The sequence below is a fragment of the Rhododendron vialii genome, chromosome 9a (assembly GCF_030253575.1).
Source record: "Rhododendron vialii isolate Sample 1 chromosome 9a, ASM3025357v1".
Lineage (NCBI taxonomy): Eukaryota > Viridiplantae > Streptophyta > Magnoliopsida > Ericales > Ericaceae > Rhododendron > Rhododendron vialii.
This window is the reverse complement of record NC_080565.1, coordinates 26,811,816-26,832,321: the sequence shown is the minus strand read 5'-3', so window position 1 is coordinate 26,832,321 and position 20,506 is coordinate 26,811,816. Positions and strand designations below refer to the sequence as shown.

The window sequence follows — 20,506 nt, the reverse complement described above, 5'->3', positions numbered from 1 at the left end:
ATCTCTACCCCCCCCCCCCAAAAAAAAAAAAAAAAAAAAAAAAGAAGAAGAAGAAGAAGAAGAAGAAGAAGACCAACTTTCCACATTCTCTGTGTTATTTTTAAACTTTGAACGTTAAAAAGAGAGAAACCAAATCAAAAGTTTTCAAGTTTCTACCTTGGCTACATTTTCATATATGGGTACATTTTCATTTAACGGTTATTTGTAACATCTTCTTATATGGGGTGTGACATACATATATACGGAATTCACCTCATATGAGATGGAGTTAAAAACAATCGTTGTATCTAAAAGAATTTGAAAAGTGGTTTTTTTTTGTTATCTAAAAACAGTCGGTATTTGTTACTTCATTTAGATTGTGTTTAGAAAGCATTGCGTTGTCCCTTTAGACAAAGACATGTGTTGCGTCGTGCATTCAGGCACGGACATACACTAAGGGTTTATTTGATAACCTAAATTCAGCACTTAAAACTGAATTAATTAAGTAATAAGTGATTCAGTAGGTTTGATAACCATATTTTACATTTCTTAACAAATTAAGTACCACTTAAAATTTAGGCCAAAAAGTTGAAAAAAATTAAGTAGCTTGGAGCTACTTAATTCTGGCTGAATTTTTATGTACTTACATTCAACCATCATATCACCACCACCACAACCACTCCCACCAACACCTCCACCACTCCACCACCACCACCACCACCATTACTCCCCCACCACTAGCTCCACCACTCCACCATCACCACTACCACTCCACTACCACCACTTCCTCCACTACCACCACCACTACTTCCTCCACTAACACCACCACCACCAGCTCCGCCATTCTACCACCACCACTCCACCACCATCACTACACCACCACCACCGCTCCTACCACCACCACCTACACCACTCCACCACCACCACCACTTCTCCACTAGCTCCACCACCACCACCACCGCTCCTACCACCACCTCCACCACTCCACAACCCATCATCACAACCATCACCACCACCGCCACTCCACCACCACTACCCATCACCACTACCATCACTACACCACCACCACCACAACCACTCCACCACACCACACCACTCCACTCCTCCACCACCACCACTACCAGCACTACACCACCGTTCCTACCACCACTCTACCACATCCACCACCATCACCACCTCCACCACCACCACCACCACTCCCACCACCACATCCACCTCCACCTCCACCACTCCTCCACTATTACCAGAAGTATACTTTGACTATTAGTAAATTAAGAGAGAATTGGAACAAAATTAATTCATCATTTTTTAATTCAGTACTTAATATATTTTATCAAACAGCTTTTCAGCTTAAAAATTTCAGCATTCAGTTTTCGGTACTTAATTTTTCAGCTTTCAATTTCAGTTTTCAGTTTTATCAAACAGCCCCTAAGTAGATAAATAGCCGAAGATTTGTACGGAATGAATAGAAGGTATAATGTATTACCTTTTGATAATGAATCTCGGCTAGGAATGAATAGAAGGTATGATAATCAATCTCACTATTTTAGGTTTCCTTGCCAAATATATCACTAGCTTAGATAATCAATCTCACAATTTTAGGTTTTCTTTTCAAATATATTGCTAGCTCTATTACCCGTAGATCTTAGCCGTTGAAAAACTATGTACCGATCCTAGGGTCTAAAATATACGGATTTAAAAACATCCCACCATATAATTTTTTTTATCAGCAATATCTTGTAGTTGTTTAGGAGAAAAAGATGATCACATTTAGCACTTGTGCATTATGTTGAGATTTATATATCAAAATCAATTGTATGTTTCTACTGCCATGGGAATGTTGATGTATTTATGTTTCTTCTTGTCATGTTGTCATAAATGAAATAAACCGCTTTTGGCAAGAAAAAAACTTTTTTCATGGTACATGACTATATTGATACGTTCGCAAAAAAATCCTCCCATTCCGTTGCAATTTGTAGTAATGTTGAAATGGCCTTGCCGATCAATAAAATGATGTTGTCATTTAAAAATAAGAGAGAGAGGAGGGGGAGGGGGGATATTTTTTTTCCCTTTTCCTCCTTGAAAGTCTTCGAGAGGAGAAATTTTTCGGTGCCGGATGGGTATATCTCACGTGGTACCCGCTCAGCTTTTGGATGGCTCGGATTGAAACCCTCTCTCTCCTCTCACAACACTTTTTCTCTCATTTTTCTCTCTCCAAATCTTAGCCGTCCAAAAATGCAATGGACGGCTCAGATACGCCGCGCACTGAAATTTTTTTCCTTCCCTTCGAGAGACTCCTAGGCTCTTTAGATTCCTTTTGCAATCAAGCACCACTAAGGGTGAGAAAAAAAAAACGTTGATTTGCAAATCTGGTCCAAACCAATCTAAATCGCATAATTTGGTTCGATTTTTTAAAAGTGTGATTTGGCTCCGGTTTCAAAAAAATATAAACCGTGCTCAATGAATCAATGATTTGATCTGTAGATTTATATTAACGATTCGGGTTCCATTCCAATCCGAACTATATGTATGTATACGTATATGTACTAGTGATTGTGGAAAAAAAGTATCCAGAAAAGGTAATGTAAACACCACTAAAGGGTGAGAAAAAAACCGTCGATCCACTCATCTAGTCCAAGCCAATCCAAACCGCGTAGTTTGGTTCGATCTTTTAAAAGTGTGATTTGACTCCGATTTCAAAAATATATAAACCGTGTTCATTAATTTGGTCTATGAATATATGTTAAAACGGTTCGAGTTCCAATCCAATCCGAACTGTATATATGTATACGTATATTTACTAGCACAACTCAAATAATTAACACACAAATAAATAAGCAAATAAATACTGAACTCGCTATATCAATCAACCCCTATCCAACAAATTCTACTATGCAAAAAACCCTAATCCAACATGCTCGTGCCTCACCTCTTCCAATTTGTATGGTGACCAATTTTTGAATGAGGACAATATGCCCGTGCCTAAAGGTACAGCTCGAACATCAGCATTCAAAAAATCGCCAATGACTTGAAACTCACTTTTTAGCAAATTTCAGTCGTCTGTATTTGCAGGAAGACATCTATGGCAGAACCCAAGGACGTGCAGAATCACAGAATTTTTTATTTATTTTTAATCATTGTGCAGAATCACAGAATGGTAGGTGCAGCAGAAAGAAAAACAACTTCAACAACAACGTAAACTATCCAGGATGGACATTCAATCTTCAACTTTGCAACTGTGTCTAAGCTTTATAGTAGAGCAAATTGACAGGGGATGTATACTTGCAAGTATCATGGGGGTATCACAAACTGAACGCACCAGTACAATGTACACAAAAAGAAAGAGTGCATACAAGTGTCCCCAAAATGAATTAAGAGATTGGAGCCAGTCTGACAAATTAAAGCCATCATCTTTAAGCTTCTCACGTCCAACGTACTCCAATATATCATGCTCAAGCTGCACTGAAAACGCATTTAGCCAAAGAAAAACCAACACCCAAAGCATCTATCACATTCTTGTTGCAATGCATTCAAATTAAAAATATTTTACATTACCTTTTTGGAATGTAGAACGTGGATAATGCATTATTTGCAACTTTGATACATAAATATAAACCTATTTGTACTCTGAAGGTACAATTTTGGGCTATTTTCATACTTACATTACTAGATATTAAATCGTGACAATCAGATACTTCTGCGGTACTGTTTTCTTCTTAGGAAATACCAGAAAATCAGTTACTTTCGTCACTGAAACCATGACAAAATCATGCTAACTTTCAGTAAACTATAAATGACCATACATAGGAACGCTAATCGAGAACTTAACAGACCAAGAGAAGACTGTCTATAAGTTCTCTTTGGATTTGAAGAGAAGTCATTTATGGAGGGAGAAGTTGGAGAGGCCTGTTTCAGAATGGGTGACTCACAATTTAAAATCCAAAAAAGTTATTTTTTATGGAGAAGAACTTCCTTGGAGCACTGTTTTTGGCACCACTCTTTGGCAAATTTGGAAAGATGGTAATAGAAAACGTTTTGATAACATTGATAGCGTGGCGTCAGTTAGCTCCAGGGTTCAAAGGGTTCTTGCTAATGCCTCTGAAATTTGACAGGCTTCCAAAACTACCCTTCATAAAGAACAGTCCCGGCCCAAACTAATTAATTGGATACCACCGTGTGTAGGAAGGATTAAACTCAACACTGATGGATGCTGGCAGATGACTAATAGGAATGCAGGTTTTGGAGGGATCTTCAGAGACAAAAGAGGAGAGTGGATTCTGGGGTACTTCGGAAGAGCATTGTGCCAGTCCAGTGTGGAAGCTGAAATATGGGGTATTTATATAGAGGCTTAACAATCATCCTAGAAAGGGGCATGGCTGAAATCACCAAAGAACCTAATCAATGATGCCCATGCCATTTTCATCAGGACGAGATCCACACTTCCAACACATATATCGTGAGGCAAATCACCTGGCCTGGATTGGGGCGGAACAAGATGAGGATTTGGTGGTTTCCTTGGTCCAACCACCTTCACTTAGGGAATTTTGGACTCGTGGCTGCCTTAACATAAGGCAGATCTTAGATTAGCTATATTCTGGCTTTCCTTAGTTGGGTCTGTAACTCTTTAATCATGTATGCACTTATGCTACAAACTCTCTAGTTAACTGTTATAAATTTCCGAAGTACCCAAAAAAAAAAAAAGGAATGTGAAACCAGGTTAAGTAACAGTGAAAGAACAAAACCCAAAAAAAATACTAACAGCGAATGAGCAAAATAGTTTCACCAAATACCTGAAATCGACAAAAGCAATGATCCACCATGCCGCCGTCCCCAAGCTACTTCACCGACTTTTTCTAATAGGTGTGGTTTCTCCACTGCTCCCACTCCCATCCTCGGTGATACCCATTGGACTCCTCCCTCTATAATGGAAGCTCCTGGTGAAAGTCCTGGCAACCCGGTAAGGCAACAACCCTAGCCCAAGGAACTCATTGAGTAAACCTAAACCTAATTGGCGATTCCTATAAAAAAAAATTAATGCGAGCACTGCAACAAAAATGAAAAACAAAATACTACCGAGCAGAACAGGACGAGAAACGGGAGGACGAAAAATGGGAGGAACGGGAAGAGGAGGAGGAGGAGGAGGAGAAGGAGAAGGAGGGGGGGAAGGTGGAGAAGGAGGAGGAGGGGAAGGTGGAGAAGGAGAAGGAGGAGGGAGGGGAAGGTGGAGAAGGAGGAGGAGGAGAAGGAGGAGGGGGGGAAGGTGGAGGTGGAGAATGAGGAGGAGGAGGAGGAGTTGGAGGGAGAGGAAAATACACAAGACTACGACCACAATTCAACTCCACATTACGGCAGCAATTTATGAGTGAAGCTCCATGCCCATCGATACAAAAAACTATCGCCCTTGACCCTCTGTTAAAGGTTTCACACCTTATTGTAACAATAAATCCGCCAACTACTTGGGAGAGGATGGTTGACATAACGGAGGAATTCACATATCCACCGGGATATATTTCTGCACCTAAGCCATCAGAAGTTAGATAATAATAGATAATAATATTCTGGTTTAAAACCAAAGCTCAAATTGAAACTTACGATTGGACACCAATGTAGCCGAGATTGTAAGAGGCATAAACTTATTTGTGAGAGCCACTGTGGCTGTGACCCCAAAAATTAGGTAGGTTTCCGTGCTTAAAAAGCAACATCTCCCATGATGATCCCACTCCTTCTTCCACAAGTATCCATCTTCCCCATTTAGGGATGGCCAGTACTGATTAAGTTGACTAACATATTTGAGACTTGGCTGAAGGAAAGAAGTAATTAATCAAACAAATAAAAAACCAATAAATAAAAAATTTCAAAGCATGAAGATAATTATTACACTTGAGTATGCTGGTCCAGGACCACTGCAAGGGGATTGGATTGAAATCCCACGGGAATCTAACCCCCATACCCCGTGCATAGTAAACTGTGCTGAATACATATGGGGCTTGCAGGGACGAACACTTGTTTGGCAAAAGCTTGGTATCCACCCAAATACCACAGCATAACCAAGATAGAGTGATTGGCTTGCTGCAGGAGTTGCACCCAAGAACATGGACAAGAAGAAAAAAGCTTGAAAAAGTCGAAATTGTGTTTTTCTTGAAGTGCGACAAGAAGTTCTGGGGGTTTTCCCCTGTTGAAAAAACAGCAAAACATTCGTCATTATTTCTTCCATTTCTAGTGGAAAATAACAATTTCACAAAACCTACTTACATTAGGGATGACATCAAGGCAATCTGAAACACGTGGGGTAAGATTGGGTGCAGCAGGTTTAGCCAAATTATCAACAGCAAATGCACACTGGCATAACACATTCAAAGTTGATTATTCAGCGGAAAGACATCATGTGGTATCTTCAAAGTTAATTGCCAGGTTAACTTCAAGGTTTTTTTTTATGCTACTCTGCATATAGTTTATTACTGTTCTTGGCTTCAGTACTTTTGAAATCACATGCTCAAATTATGCAGTAACTGTGTTAGATTATCCTCTTAACAGTGAACATCATCTTATTATGGCGTATTTGTTCTACAATTATGTTTGATTCCTTGATTAGGGTTCTTCGAAAAGGTGTCTGAATATTTGAATCAGGGTCCCACATTTTCTTCTTGATATCTCTAAGCACATGTAACTTGTCAATTGTTTATCTTAATATTGCTCGCTATGTTATCCAGCTATCTGGGCTGGAATGCATACAGTTCGCTACTTTGATGCGAAAACGTATGAGTGGGTTGGTATAAGCCGGCAACCAAATATTATGGGCAAGGTATGTCTTTCAAGTACTTTTGATGCCTTTTTTGGTGTTCGTAGGAGGTTCTCCCTGCAAAACCTGAGAAAGTGATGATTTCCTCCTCCTGAACTTCAAAGTTTTTTAGGCTGATTTTACCTAGTGGGATGATCCTTGGGCGTTTGATCAACACTCACATAAGAAATTAATCTTCCTGGGCCAAAAGAAAAAAAAAAATCTTCAGCGATTCACTTTCTCAACCACAAGCTATGCCTGAGCATATAAATCTTGTGGAAATGGATATAAGAACAATTCACAAAGCTCATAATAAAGTTTCCATTTGTTCATTTGCCAAAAGAATTTAATAAGATAGTTATGGTATAGTTGTTTAATTATGAATTAAACAAGTTGAAAACAATATTTCTGCAAATATGTCCATACATTTTTGGACTAATTTGAAAGGAAAACTAATTAAAGTTCAAGAACGTGGGCCAACAAGTCTCAATTTTTATTTTTATTTTATTTTATGAAAGTCAAAAGAGTAATTTCACTTATCAACTCACCTGGACAATTGTTGACTAAAGAGAGGCTCAGTAAACCCTTTAAACACACACATCCAAACCCAAACTAAACTCAATCTCCTGATGTGGGAGCCAGCCCAACTAACTCAACAAGTCTGAAATGGAAACCAAAAAATTCACACAGTGTTGCACTTCTCTTTGTTTTCGCGACAACCCAAAAATGGTCCGATGTTTCAAGTTCACAGTTCCAACCTTAGTCAGTCACATACTCATTCAACACGACTCAACGCCCGTGCTATCAATCTTCATTTTGCGCTCACTCTCTCAATCTTTGCGAATTACTACTTCGGTAGTTGATGATGTTTTGAAAAGACAAATAACACAATTGCGCAAGTGCACTGAGCGCATCAAGTGACTTGGTTCAAAGAAACAACAATTAGAAAGTGAAAAATCAATAAACCAAACACCGAAACTAGAAAAAACCCAGTTGCATGTAGACCTTACCGATTATAATCAAGTAAATAATCATCGCACCAAGGTTCGTTACCATCACGCAAACTTGAAGCGCAATCGACCCGATTTTCCCAAACGACTCCGCCATGAGACCGCCGTAAGTAACCACTTTACCGGAATTCGTGTACCGCAAAAGGAACTCCACCGTTATCTCCACCGATAAAGCCACGATCGGTATCAGAATGAAGCCCGGGATTACGCCCAGCACCTTGAAGGTCGCCGGGATCGACATGATTCCGGCGCCTATCATGCTGGTGGAGACGTTGAACACCGCGCCTGAAACCAACGCGCCGCCGCTGGGACATTGGGTTTCCGGCGACCGGAGCTCGGGCAGGAGCGGAGCGGCCGATTCGGCATCTGGGTTTTCGGGCTTCATCCTGTTTTATTTAGAGGTGGAGTGATTTTCGTTTCAGATTTGTCGTGCATGTTTTGCGGGAAACGTTTTATAGTCTGTTTCTTGTGTGTGAATGTGTAATGATTCGTTTCATTGTACTATGCCACATCACATGATGGGATTGGACGATGACGTGCACCAATTAAATTCATTTATGTATGATTGCAAATCTAGTGGGTCTAATCTTTTTGTCTCGAAAGTTTACGTACCGATCAGTTTTCGACCGTTGAATTTAATAAAAAAAAAAAGGAGTTTCGCACAATACAGCGGTGAAAAACTTTTCGGCACATAAGATCCTAACCCCTAGCTGGAATATCTAGGACGGTACACTAAGAGTAGTTAGGTCGCCCCCAATCCATTTTTGTGAGAATAATGCGTAAAAAATGTACGACATTCGAGAAGAGTATATTGACATATGGGATAATATTGTGATATAATTCTCAAAACTAAATTTTAAAGACAGATTGAAAATCGCCCCGTAGGAGCTTTTCCATTCTTATTTTGGATTATCTTTTCAAATACATAATCTATTTTCAGCATTATTTTTTCATACACTACCCCGTTGCAAAATCTATTCGGCACATATGTTTCAAACACTTTACCAAATTCATAATCTATTATGATCACAATCCACAATTAATAACTCATAATCCAAAAATGCAAAAACAATTAGGCTCTCAAATGGGGCCCAATCCTCGGGAGGCTTTAACTTCAAGGGGCAAAATGTGAAATTCCCCCCCCCCCCCCCCAACCATAAGACTAGTAGACTAGGCTTCCTTAATGGGCTGGGTTTTGATAAGTCAAAGAAACTGAATTTCAACCCATGAAAAGTAAACCCAGATCCAATTTACTTCGTCGAAATCTGGGAGAAAATGATGGCCCATGACATATTTTGATAATTAATACTGTCGTCCAGGACAAACTAAAAATATTTATTAGTACTGAAAATATCGTTAGAGTGTATTGATTATCAAAACACGAATTTGGACGTCATTTTTCTCGAAATCTGGAGACTCTCTTAGATCCGCGTCATCTCACCACTTTCAACTTTTTGCATTTCTTTCTGGAGAGCTGCTATTCCCCCTCCTTCTGACACAGCCCCCTCCCGACCCCACGCCCTCCTTCCCGTTTTACCCTCTTCCCGCCAGCTCCTTCTTTTTCTTCTTCTTCTTTTTTTTTTCTTTCTAATTTTCAATTTTTTCTTTATTTGCTTCCTTTCCCATTTTTCCTCCTTTTTTTTTTGGTTAACTAAAATTCTATTTTCAATTAACCACCACAATACCATATTTAAGACCAACGCTATGTGCCTAAGCTAACATATTTCTATGCTTTCAAAAATCTATATAAAAAAAACAAATATATATAAGTACAACATTAACCAGTTCAAGCACTCTAAGACTCCTTATTTAATTTAGAGTTCTTAGGGTGCTCATTGAAAGGTTTTAGAGCCAAAAATTTATTAGAACCATTTAGTATGAAATGATTAGAAAAATAACATCTTTGCATTGATTCAAACGGATTGAAAATTAAAACACTTATTTTTTTAAACCGTTTATATATTAAAAAATATAGTTAAAAGTTAATCTGACTAATTTTTTTCCTTTTTTCCCTATATATATATATATATATATATATATATATATATATTAAAAAATATAGTTAAACATAGTATTTCAATTTTCAATCCGTTTGAACCGGTGCAAAGATATTATTTTTTTAAACATTTCATCTTAAATGGTCATAATAAATTTTAGAATACACTTATTTTTTTAACTATTTTTTTAATATATAAATGGTGTAAAAAAATAAGTGTTTCAATTTTCAATCCTTTTGAATCGGTTCAAAGATATTATTTTTCTGATCATTTCATCCTAAATGGTCATAATAAATTTTTGGCTCTAAGGCCTTTCAATGAACACCTTAAGAGAGTCTTGAAATTAAATAATGAGTCTTAGGGTTAAACCAAAAAATTCATTATGAACATTCAAAATAAAATAATAATAAAAAGATCTTTGCTCTGAAACGGCAATCCTAAAACGGTAACGTTTTAGTTAAAAAAAAAATTTCAAAACCATCAATTTGCAATCCTATGGAGCAGAAATGTGATTATGAGAGCTCTAAAGACAAAATTTGATTATGTCTCTTTAGAATAAAATGATCAAAATAATAAGATCTTTACACCCGTTTAAACGGATTAAAAATTAAAGTACTTAATTTTTGAACTATATTTTTTAATATATAAACGTTCTCAAAAAAATTAAGTGCTTAAATTTTCACTCCATTTGAATCGGTGCAAAAATCTTGTCAATATAATCAAAATAACAAGATCTTTGCACCGATTTAAATGAAGTGAAAATTTGAGCACTTAATTTTTTTGAGACCGTTTATATATTAAAAAATATGGTTAAAAAATTAAGTGCTTCAATTTTTAATCCGTTTGAACGGGTGTGTAGATATTTTTATTCTGATTATATTATTCTAAAGAGACATAATCAAATTTTGTCTGTAAGGCTATCATAATTACGTTTCTGCTCCATAGGATTGCAAACGGATGATTTTGATTTTTTTTTTATAACTAAAACGTTGCCGTTTTAGGGGAGCCGGGGTGGGGGGGGGAACCGGGGGTAATCCGGGAAAAGTGTGGAGCTATGGGGTCGGGGGTGGGGCGTCAGGGGAGGGGAATAGCAATTTACTTCTTTCTTCTGCACCAAATCTCTCTCTCTCTCTCTCTCTCTCTCTGTACAAATCCTCAACCACCATCTCCACAGCAAACAGAGCCACACGCCGAAACGATGTCGGATCAGATTGCGAGAGCAGAAGATTACGAGAAGAAAGCCGAGAAGAAGCTCAGCGGTTGGGGCCTCTTCAGCTCCAAATACGAAGACGCCGCCGATTTGTTCGATAAAGCCGCCAATTCCTTCAAGCTCGCCAAATCATGTAACCATCGATCTTATTCTTTTAATAATCATTTCCTCGATCCACATTTCGTATGCAGAATCTGCGTAGTTTGAATTGAGTCGGAGGTTTTTTTTTTTTAAAATCAGGCGATTAGGTTTAGATCAGAACGGTCGTGTAAGAATTTACATATCAAAAGGTAGAATTGGCATTAAAGGTAACAATCGGAGGGTTTAGATAGGTCGATTGCGATTTTAGAGTTCTATTCAATTCTGATTTTGTTTTCGTTTTCGGTTTCCTTTTCCCGATGCGATTGTAATAAAGAAGAATGTTGTGTCACTTGTGGAGTCGAATTCGAGTTAGGACCTAAGCCCCATAATGCGCATTGCGCGAATGCGAGTGTGAAAGCGTCTTTTGAAAACATTCCAAACTTCGAAATTCACGGGAGGGCGAGCAAGGAATGAGAGCGAGGGGAGGGTTCTAGCGAAGGGTTATGTGACTAAGGTTAGGACTTGGTGCATATTTTTGATTCATTTCTCATGGAAAGCTAGGAATCAATTGAGTTTGATTATAATGATTTTCTGATTTAGTGCTAGATGGTAGTGTATGTGTATTGGCTGTTGTTTGACTTGTTTCAAACTTTTATCGAGGAGGTTAAGGAGTAAAATTGGAACTAAAGTTTGGAATAACATTATTGGAGGAAATAAATAATTTGTTCATTCACCTGTATTTTGGTACGTGCACTGGATTCTACGATCATACATGCATTCTGTCTTTTATTTAGTCATCAGGAAAATAGATTTGAAGGAGCTTATTGTGACTGAATTTCAAATGATAAGGCAAACAGAGTTGTATAAAATCAGTTACAAGCCGAGGATTGTAATGTAATGAAATATCTTGACTTTGATTCTTACCCTTGTGACCCTAATGCTTCGGGAGCCATATGTTTGTTTATTTTTATTTTTATTGAATAGAAAGATATCCAATCATTTTGATACTTGAAGGAAAAGAAGTAGGCTAGGGTTAAGGAGTTCAGTCAATATTCCATGTCAGTATATGCAATTAATACTCTCTCATGAATAATGAATTCTCAGGGGACCAAGCAGGATCAACCTATATCAAGTTAGCAAACTGTCATTTAAAGGTAAGTGCTTCCTCTTGTAGAGGATATTGATTGTTATGTTTGTACGGTTAATCTTGCAGATACTTTCTTGCTATAAGCTTACATGACCCTGTCACTTACTTTTATAGATGGATAGCAAACATGAAGCTGCTAGTGCTTATGCTAATGCTGCCAATTGTTACAAGAAGACAAATTCTAAAGGTATACATTGTGTTGGCTTCTCTCTTCGATGATTAATCCCGCTCTTTTTAACGCAAATCTCCATTGCCATATATATGTGTGTTGTGCAGCTAAAAAGGGATGAAAGCATAATAAAACTGGAGTTCTAGAACTGCAACAGAATTGGTATTAAGAATGAACTTTTTGACAATAGTATACGAGCAAATGAAGCGTTTGAGGTTCAATTTCAGGGAAAAGTGTTTGTAAATTGAGCGCATGCATGTGCTCATATTCCTTTGAAGTAGGAGTGGTCTGCACATGCTTTGTATTTAGCCAAGTCCACAACATTTTTAAAAGGACTGTCCATCTATGGCCACTTGATTTGTGTACCTTTATAACTTGGAACTTAATGAGTTTCTTATCAGAGTGGCCTGATTCTAGTTTATAGAACTGCCAAAGGTAGTACTGTACGGGAACAAGCTAAATGGAAAAACCATCTCGGAGACGGGAAACATCATAGGTTATTTATATTCCAAGTGCATCTTCTTTGTATTCCTGTACAATTGTTCTACTATTTGTCATGACTCGTGCTGAATTTATAAAGAAATCACTCTTATTGAGCACTAGCCCAGCCAAATTGACCGATTTATTGTCTTTTTCAAATTTGTGACTTCAAATAGGTGGCCCATAATTAGTTGTTTAAATTGGATTTTTGGCAAGACTTCAGTGGTAATTTATAAGTAGGCGCTTTAATACATTGACTCATGCTGGAATTTGGAAAGGGATAAAAGTTGGGCTTGCTTTATCACATATCAAGTGCATCTGATGATTGCACCATGATCGATCACTTCATCATGAAAATTAACAGAAAGTGCGCTTGTATTTTATTACAGAAGCTTGACTTATCACTAACACTGAATGCGCTCTTTTGAAAAGGAGTTTTCATTTTAACCAAGATTCATTTCAGTACTAGAGAAACAGTATGTAAATTTGCGGTTATTGATTTTCAATTTTATTGAACAAACTGTGTATCTTGCTTGTTCAGTCATAATTAGCTATACGGTTCTTTTATAGCATAATATAACTTGATGTGGTTACTTACTATTGTTTTGGACGTTAATGCTTTTCAGAGTCCATATCTTGTCTAGAGCAAGCGGTTAATCTATTTTTGGAGATTGGAAGGCTCAGCATGTCGGCAAGATATTACAAGGTATGATCTCTATTAGTTTGTCAGTTAGCAATGGTGTTCTTGAGACAAACATAAGAATCATAGTCATTGATGCTATTCTCCTGGAACTGATGTTTATTCAAAGTAGGCCCGTAGGATCAGGACATTGAAGTATCAAAGACAATGACTTTGCACTCTATTCTCCTTGTGCAGGACATTGCTGAATTATATGAGGCTGAACATAACTTCGAGCAGGCTATTGTTTACTATGAAAGAGCTGCTGATCTTTTCCAAAGTGAAGAAGTAACAACATCTGCAAATCAGTGCAGGCAGAAAATTGCACAATTCGCTGCCCAACTAGAAGAGTAAGCCATTCCACTAATTTTATATGTCTGTCTTATGAAGCTGCAGACTTTTGAAGCCTATTATTTCCTTCGCAGTTCAGTCCACTTTGTATGTCTCTTACATTTGTTTTAGCATCTCTTCCTCATAGGAATTGGCTGCTGCAAGCTAATGACAATGTTAATGGTTCTCTTAGTTGACTTGACTCAATAACTGTGCCATTTTTTTGATGCAGTTCATTGTTAAGTTTTTAGATTTGCAACAATCTACTCAGTTTTATAGTGCAGAAAACTGTGGACATCTTTCAACGTACTCTTGGACACACTGATAGCTCATTCTGGTTGTTTACTTTTTTGTGCTTAATAATAGCTCATACTTGACAAATTGTCTAGTTTGAGAGACATAAATAATCATATCATTAGTTGAGTTTGCTCTTTACCAAATGTGCATGCACATACACATCTCAATGTTAGGTGGCTTTACGAAAAGGTATAATGAGCTTCCTCAGAAAGAAATGAGAAGTGTGGTGATAGGGATTTAATATGCTCATAATATTCTTCAGCTACCAGAAGTCAATCGAGATTTATGAGGATATAGCACGGCAATCTATGAACACTAATTTGCTGAAGTATGGAGTTAGAGGACATCTTCTTAACGCTGGGATTTGCCAACTCTGTAAAGGCAAAGGGGATGCTGTTGCAATTAACAACGCATTAGAGCGATACCAGGTTCAAACATGGATCTTGTCCAGGACCTTGAATTTTTATCTTATGAAATAGTAATTTTTGCCCTTTATTGCTTTATTGCTGTATGAACATTCAATGCAATTGCAGGATCTGGATCCAACTTTTTCTGGAACACGAGAGTACAAATTGCTGGCGGTATGTATAGCTTGTTAAAACATTCATTCATTCACTTGGCTTCGGATTTCTTTATAGTTTCCACTTTGACTACGAATTCTTCTTAGAGTTATGAAATGGATTTCCTTTTTGATGTACAAATTTGTCTCTCTTGTGGCAGGATTTGGCTGATGCAATTGACCAGGAAGATGTTGCCAAGTTCACTGATGCTGTGAAGGAATTTGATAGCATGACCCAGCTGGTAATTTTTTATTTCTGGTTCTGTTTAGAACCTATCGAAATTTCGAGTCTTGCTTGCTTTTGGGTTTTGTTTGTTTGTTTGTTGCTGACCTAGTTTATCCCTTTGAGGATATTCACTTGATTGAGCTTTGCTCGATTGAATTGAATTGCATTTTTGGTTTTTATTGCAGTAGCCATGTAGTGTATGAGATACTCCTACCCGTTTTTACTTTGATTTGTGGATGTCTTGCCCAAATCTACACGCGAACTGAAGCTCCCCCTTTCCTTGAATCCAACCTATATAAAATTGGTTAATACTTAAATTTTCGAAGGGGAATGAAGCTTTTACTCAAATCTGAGTATAAGGTTTGAGTGAAGGCTGGGGATGGTCTTACACGGTAGTCCTTTGTATTTCACTTAAGCCGCCTATTCTTTGATCAAGTTGAAATGGCAAGTGACATGATTAAACCGACTGCTGATCTTGCTTAAATTTAGATGCTACGTTATGCAATTTGAAAACAAAGCATTTACTTAATTTTTTTTCCCCATGTCTTTACCAAATAGGATGCTTGGAAGACAACCCTTCTGTTGAGAGTGAAGGAAGTGCTGAAGGCAAAAGAACTAGAGGACGATGATCTTACTTAAACGTCCTTTGTAGACTTATTGTTATCTGATTTGCATTTCTGTGATATGATTGTACTGCGTGGTTTGTCCAAACTGTTCTTTTTGCGTGTACTAAACTCGAGTGTTAATCTGAATGAATGTGCGAGTATAATTAAGTTGCGGTTTTCTTTCGCTAAACGGGGTTGAGTTCTCCTTCTTTCGCTAAACGGGGTTGAGTTCTCCCTCCTTCTAAATTTGGGTATAAACAGGGGTTCATTAATAATTTCAACGCGGAAGATGTTGAAGGAAATTCCCACTTGAAAACCTCTTGCTTCTTATCTGTTCAGTTGGACCAAAGTTTCCATCTTATTGTATTTGTTTGTTAGAGATATATGTGAAATTCTGGTGTTTGGTAGAATGGGATTCTTACGGGATCTCCTTGTTCCTTCTACGTTGGAGTGATCTGTTAACGATGGTTTTCACCATGGGCTTTTTATTTTATTTTTTGGGGCCTTGAATATTTTGCCAGATTTTGGCAGTTAGATCCAGTGATTTTGGCTTCATTTTCTCCTCTATATCTTCCTCCAAAATGGAGGATGCAGTTTGGTAATCTAAATACGGAGCGTGGGAAAAGAAAATGGACAATCCTCCAAGTTCATTTTCTGAATACGAAATGCAGAAAGTGTTTAAGATTTGGGTTGGAAGGAAATAATGATTGGAGAATAAGTAAGGAATTATTTGAAATTGAGGTGAGATACAGAGGTTTGTAATTGGAGTTTGAATGAATAATATAAAATCCTCTATAATTTTTGAAAATGTTAATTTCCTACTCTTAAATGAAGAAATAAAGGATGTTGGGTTGGAGATGCTCTTAAAACTTCGAACCATGCCTGTAGCTGGGGACTCCATACCAACTCTCACGTAAAGGCAATATTAATTGTGTCGGATCTCGAAGTGTGAAAGTGGTTTTCACATGACCTAGTGTACATTTTATGTAAACCAAATTTTTTTTGTTTTTTTTTTTAACTGGGAAAGTATTGGATTGTTGTTAATAATAGCCTTAAGGGAATTGTAATTGGAGTTTGAATGAATAATATAAAATCCTCTATAATTTTTGAAAATGTTAATTTCCTACTCTTAAATGAAGAAATAAAGGATGTTGGGTTGGAGATGCTTTTAAAACGTCAAACCATGCTTGTAGCCGGGGACTCCATACCAACTCTCACATAAAGGCAATATTAATTGTGTCGGATCTCGAAGTGTGAAAGTGGTTTTCACATGACCTAGTGTACATGTTATGTAAACCAAATTTTTTTTGTTTTTTGTTTTTAACTGGGAAAGTATTGGATTGTTGTTAATAATAGCCTTAAGGGAATTATTATTGTTATCTTTTTGCCAAGTAAAATCGAGAGCAAGGAAGCCTAACTGCCTAAAGGGAATTAAAATTCAATTCAAAATATTGGGCTACTGCGTAGTGTTGAAATAGTAAGCATGATTTCCATGAGAATAATTTTGTTCATTCTTTTTTGAAGAGGGCGAACATTATCTTCCCTATGATTGATGGAAATTGTGTAAGCTCCACGGAATTAATATATATTTTTGGTAATAATGAGTTAGTTTGTGGTTGGACCCACACAATTTTCACCAATCACAATGAGGGTAATGTTTACCTTTAGGAGCGTGAACAAAATTATTCCTTGATTCCCACGTTTGGGAACTATTGATTTGGAGGCTTGGTGATAAGTACGGGTGATTTCGGTTCGGAGTGAAATTTTCGAGGACTGATTCGGTTCGGGTTAATTATTTTCAGAATCGATCCCGACTGGAGTTAAGTTCGGTTCAGGGTAGGATCGATCCGATCAAAAATTTCGATTCGTCCAATTAATGTAAAATATACAAAAATATATTTAGATAGACGGTCAAACAAAATAGATAAATTGACCAGATTAATGTAAAGCATAGGAATTGAAGGACCGTCTCCTTCCAGTTGCCGTTTGAGAAGTGAAGTATAGGAATTTTATTTTTCTGTGTGTTAAGATAAAGAATTTGCGCATGAGAGAGAATTCTTTTATCTTTTTTTTCAAGATCTATTTTGTAGGTTAGTGTTTTTCCCGTGAAAATGGTGTTACCTTGGTATTTAAAACGCTAGGAAAATCGCAAAATGTAAATCGTTTCCATCATTTTTTGTGCGACTCAACGGGTTTATGAATCTTTGATTATCTATTGAGTTAAAAAAAAAAGAAAAGGAGTTGTACTTAGTGAAAGATGGTTGTATTCTTACATCTCTACACATCCAAGTGTAGGTTTATTCTTACATCTCTACACGTCAAGTCATGGTGAAGACTTCAATAAATACTGTTGTGGATCCCACCTTAATTTGTAAGAGAGTATGAAATGGATGCAAAGTTAGACGTGTCCTAGCGGACTCGGGGGCCTGTGGTGACTTGTGGTGACCCAAGTCACCACAGGGATGTAGTGGCTGAAAACGGTGCCGTTTGCGGCAACAAGAAGTGGGGGAAAAAAAGGGCAAGGCCCTGTTTGGTGAAAAAGAGAGGAAAACAAATTAAGTGCTCTAATTTTCAATTCGTTTAAATCAGTACAAAGATCTTGTTTTTCTTATCATTTTATCTTAAAGGGTTATAATTAATTTGACTCTAGGACTCTCGTTAGTTAGTCCTAAGAAATATTTGGTTCTACGACTTTCTTAGGGCTAACCAACGAGAGTTCTAGAGTCAAAAATTATTTATGACCCTTTAAAATAAAATGATTATACAAATAAGATTTTCGCACCGGTTCAAATGGATTGAAAATTAGAGCACTTAACTTTTTAACCCTATTTTTAATATATAAATGGTCTAAAGATTGTTGAAAACTTAAGTGCTCTAATTTTCAATCCGTTTGAATCAGTGCGAAGATCTTATTTTTCTTATCAATTTATTTTAAAGGGTCACAATTAATTTTTGACTCTAAGACTCTCGTTAGTTAGTCCTAAGAGATATTTGATTTTACGACTTTCTTAGGGCTAACCAACGAGAGCCATAATAAAAAATAATGATTATAAAATGATTATTAAAATATTATTTTTATAATCATTTTATTCTAAGGGGTTATAAATAATTTTTGACTCTAGGGCTCTCGTTGGTTAGTCCTAAGAAAGTGGCAGAATCAAATATCTCTTAGGACTAACTAACGAGAGTCCTAGAGTCAAAAATTAATTATGACCCTTTAAGATAAAATGATAAGAAAAATAAAATCTTTGTACTAGTTCAAACGAATTGAAAATTAGAGTACTTAATTTTTTCCCTCTCATTTTCACCAAACAGAGCCTTGCAGCCTTTTTTTTTCCCACTTCTTCTTGCCGCAAACGACACCGTTTTCAGCCACTACATCCCTGTGGTGACTTGGGTCACCACAGGCCCCGAGTCCATCACTAGCATTTCTGAAAATCATTGTTGCAATCTACAGTAAAAAATGACAAAAATGATTACAAGAAATTTGACAGAATTTCGGAAAACCACGCGGAGGGTCGAAAACCAAACCAAACTTGGAAAATATTTGAGTGTAGTTACAATCTTAATAATCCTTCAAAATAGTTATCGCTCCCGCACTCTATCCTCATATTGCGCTCACGTTTTCAATCATCGCACTCACAGATTTTAATTGTTTATCAATGAAGTTTTGAAAGACGCTTTCACGCTTGCAATCTCGTACCTACACTCGCACGCGTATCATGTGGCTGATGTTTTAACCATAGGGATTAAAATTCAAGTCCAAACGTCTAGGCCTAGTGGGCTGGGTTGGGTTTAGGAACCACCGAAACTTCCAAATCCCGAAGAGATGCGTATATAAATGGACGAGGCTGTCTTATTTACAAAGGTGTCGTAAACAACATATTTACAGCACTAATCAATCACAGTCGTCCAAAAGTATTCTGGACGGTCCGAATTTTAATGAATTCTTTCCCGAAAAAGTTTCATTAACATCCCGATCGTACAAAACAATTTTGGATGATTACGATTGAGTGTTGTAAACACTTATTTACAACACGTCGGTGAACGAGATTTTCTTATAAATGAACACATGCATCTGAAGAAACAACTACAACTAGGGTTTTTGCTTCTAGGCTTTTGGTTTTCGGAGGAAACAAATCCCTTCTAAATGGCCCTTCGGACTATTCCCAACAGGGGTAGCATCGCGGCGAGACACCACCGGAAAACCGGGTTATTTTTAACCTCAATCAGCAACAAAACCAACCACCAAATCCATCAGAAGCGGGATCTGTTTCTCCAATTCACAATCTTCGTATACCTTTGAATCTATTCGTCGGGCCACCATCAAGGATCCCGATTCCCAACCAACACAGCGAAATCCTAGACATGGCTAAGTTTGCGTGAACGAACATAACAATAACAACAACGCTGAAGGAGTAGAAAAGGGGAATAATCTTTGGTTGGACAAGGTCGTTGATGTTGAAGTATAAACTTGATTTGGTATTTTGGCCCAAGAAAAATAAAGTCTAAGACAAATCCAATAAAAAAGCCCAAATAATAGATATTATTGGAGGAGTATAAATATCTTATTTCTAAAAGACCTTATTCTAGAGGAGTTCTAGAAGATCATTGGAAAGTCACATGTGTAAAATCTAGAATGTACCTATATACTATCTTGTAAAAGATATCTAGAACCTTCCATATAACACTATAAATATGGATATGGATTCTACTCATTATGTACTATGTTAAAAAAGTTCAAGTTCTAAGTGAAATACAAGTACTCTTCCTCTTCAAAAATCTTGTCCAAATATATACTCTTCCCCTTCAAAAATCTAGTCCAAATATATACTATATACCCTCCCTTCCAACAAAGTGGTAGCAGAGCGTCGGTTCATGTTAAAGATAATGTCCACCCAAGGAATTTCATTCCCTCGGCTAGTCAAAGATAACTATGGCCGTTGGAGTATTCAAATT

At 37.2% G+C, this 20,506-nt stretch overlaps 4 protein-coding genes across 12 annotated transcripts in view; 2 read left to right on the top strand and 2 right to left on the bottom strand.

The window, feature by feature from the left end:
• Positions 1 to 3,162: 3,162 nt before the first annotated feature.
• LOC131302074 (ribonuclease S-7-like) overlaps positions 3,163 to 20,506 on the bottom strand; it is a 36,519-nt gene continuing 19,175 nt past the window's right edge. For 2 of the 3 annotated variants that reach the window (XM_058328658.1, XM_058328660.1), the window contains 4 exons: positions 5,858 to 6,151; positions 5,572 to 5,779; positions 4,770 to 5,491; positions 3,163 to 3,436 (listed from right to left, as the gene is read on the bottom strand). In XM_058328658.1, coding sequence (XP_058184641.1) covers positions 5,049 to 5,491; positions 5,572 to 5,779; positions 5,858 to 6,151 — 945 coding nt within the window. In that variant the 3' untranslated portion in view covers positions 3,163 to 3,436; positions 4,770 to 5,048. Of the gene's footprint in view, positions 3,437 to 4,769; positions 5,492 to 5,571; positions 5,780 to 5,857; positions 6,152 to 6,231; positions 6,319 to 20,506 lie in introns of all 3 variants that reach the window. The other variant, XM_058328657.1, reaches the window with a different exon arrangement.
• The window catches only part of LOC131302076 (CDP-diacylglycerol--serine O-phosphatidyltransferase 1-like), a 74,115-nt gene continuing 60,069 nt past the window's right edge, over positions 6,461 to 20,506 (top strand). For 3 of the 7 annotated variants that reach the window (XR_009191591.1, XM_058328663.1, XM_058328664.1), the window contains exon 1: positions 6,461 to 6,781. Coding sequence is in view for 4 of the 7 variants with exons in the window: in XM_058328663.1 (XP_058184646.1) it covers positions 6,704 to 6,781 (78 nt within the window). In the remaining 3 variants the exon portion in view is untranslated. The remainder of the gene's footprint in view (positions 6,782 to 20,506) is intronic. The other 4 variants (XR_009191592.1, XM_058328665.1, XR_009191593.1 and 1 more) reach the window with 3 other exon arrangements.
• On the bottom strand, positions 6,788 to 8,276 carry LOC131302077 (amino acid transporter AVT6B-like). Its single transcript, XM_058328666.1, has 2 exons — positions 7,768 to 8,276; positions 6,788 to 6,956 (listed from the first exon to the last, which is right to left on the bottom strand). Exons 1-2 carry the CDS (start codon positions 8,150 to 8,152, stop codon positions 6,898 to 6,900), a joined length of 444 nt encoding a protein of 147 aa, XP_058184649.1. The 5' UTR covers positions 8,153 to 8,276; the 3' UTR covers positions 6,788 to 6,897.
• LOC131302075 (alpha-soluble NSF attachment protein-like) lies at positions 10,876 to 15,737 on the top strand. Its single transcript, XM_058328661.1, has 9 exons — positions 10,876 to 11,107; positions 12,160 to 12,209; positions 12,317 to 12,389; positions 13,478 to 13,557; positions 13,729 to 13,880; positions 14,420 to 14,585; positions 14,691 to 14,738; positions 14,878 to 14,958; positions 15,501 to 15,737. Exons 1-9 carry the CDS (start codon positions 10,963 to 10,965, stop codon positions 15,579 to 15,581), a joined length of 876 nt encoding a protein of 291 aa, XP_058184644.1. The 5' UTR covers positions 10,876 to 10,962; the 3' UTR covers positions 15,582 to 15,737.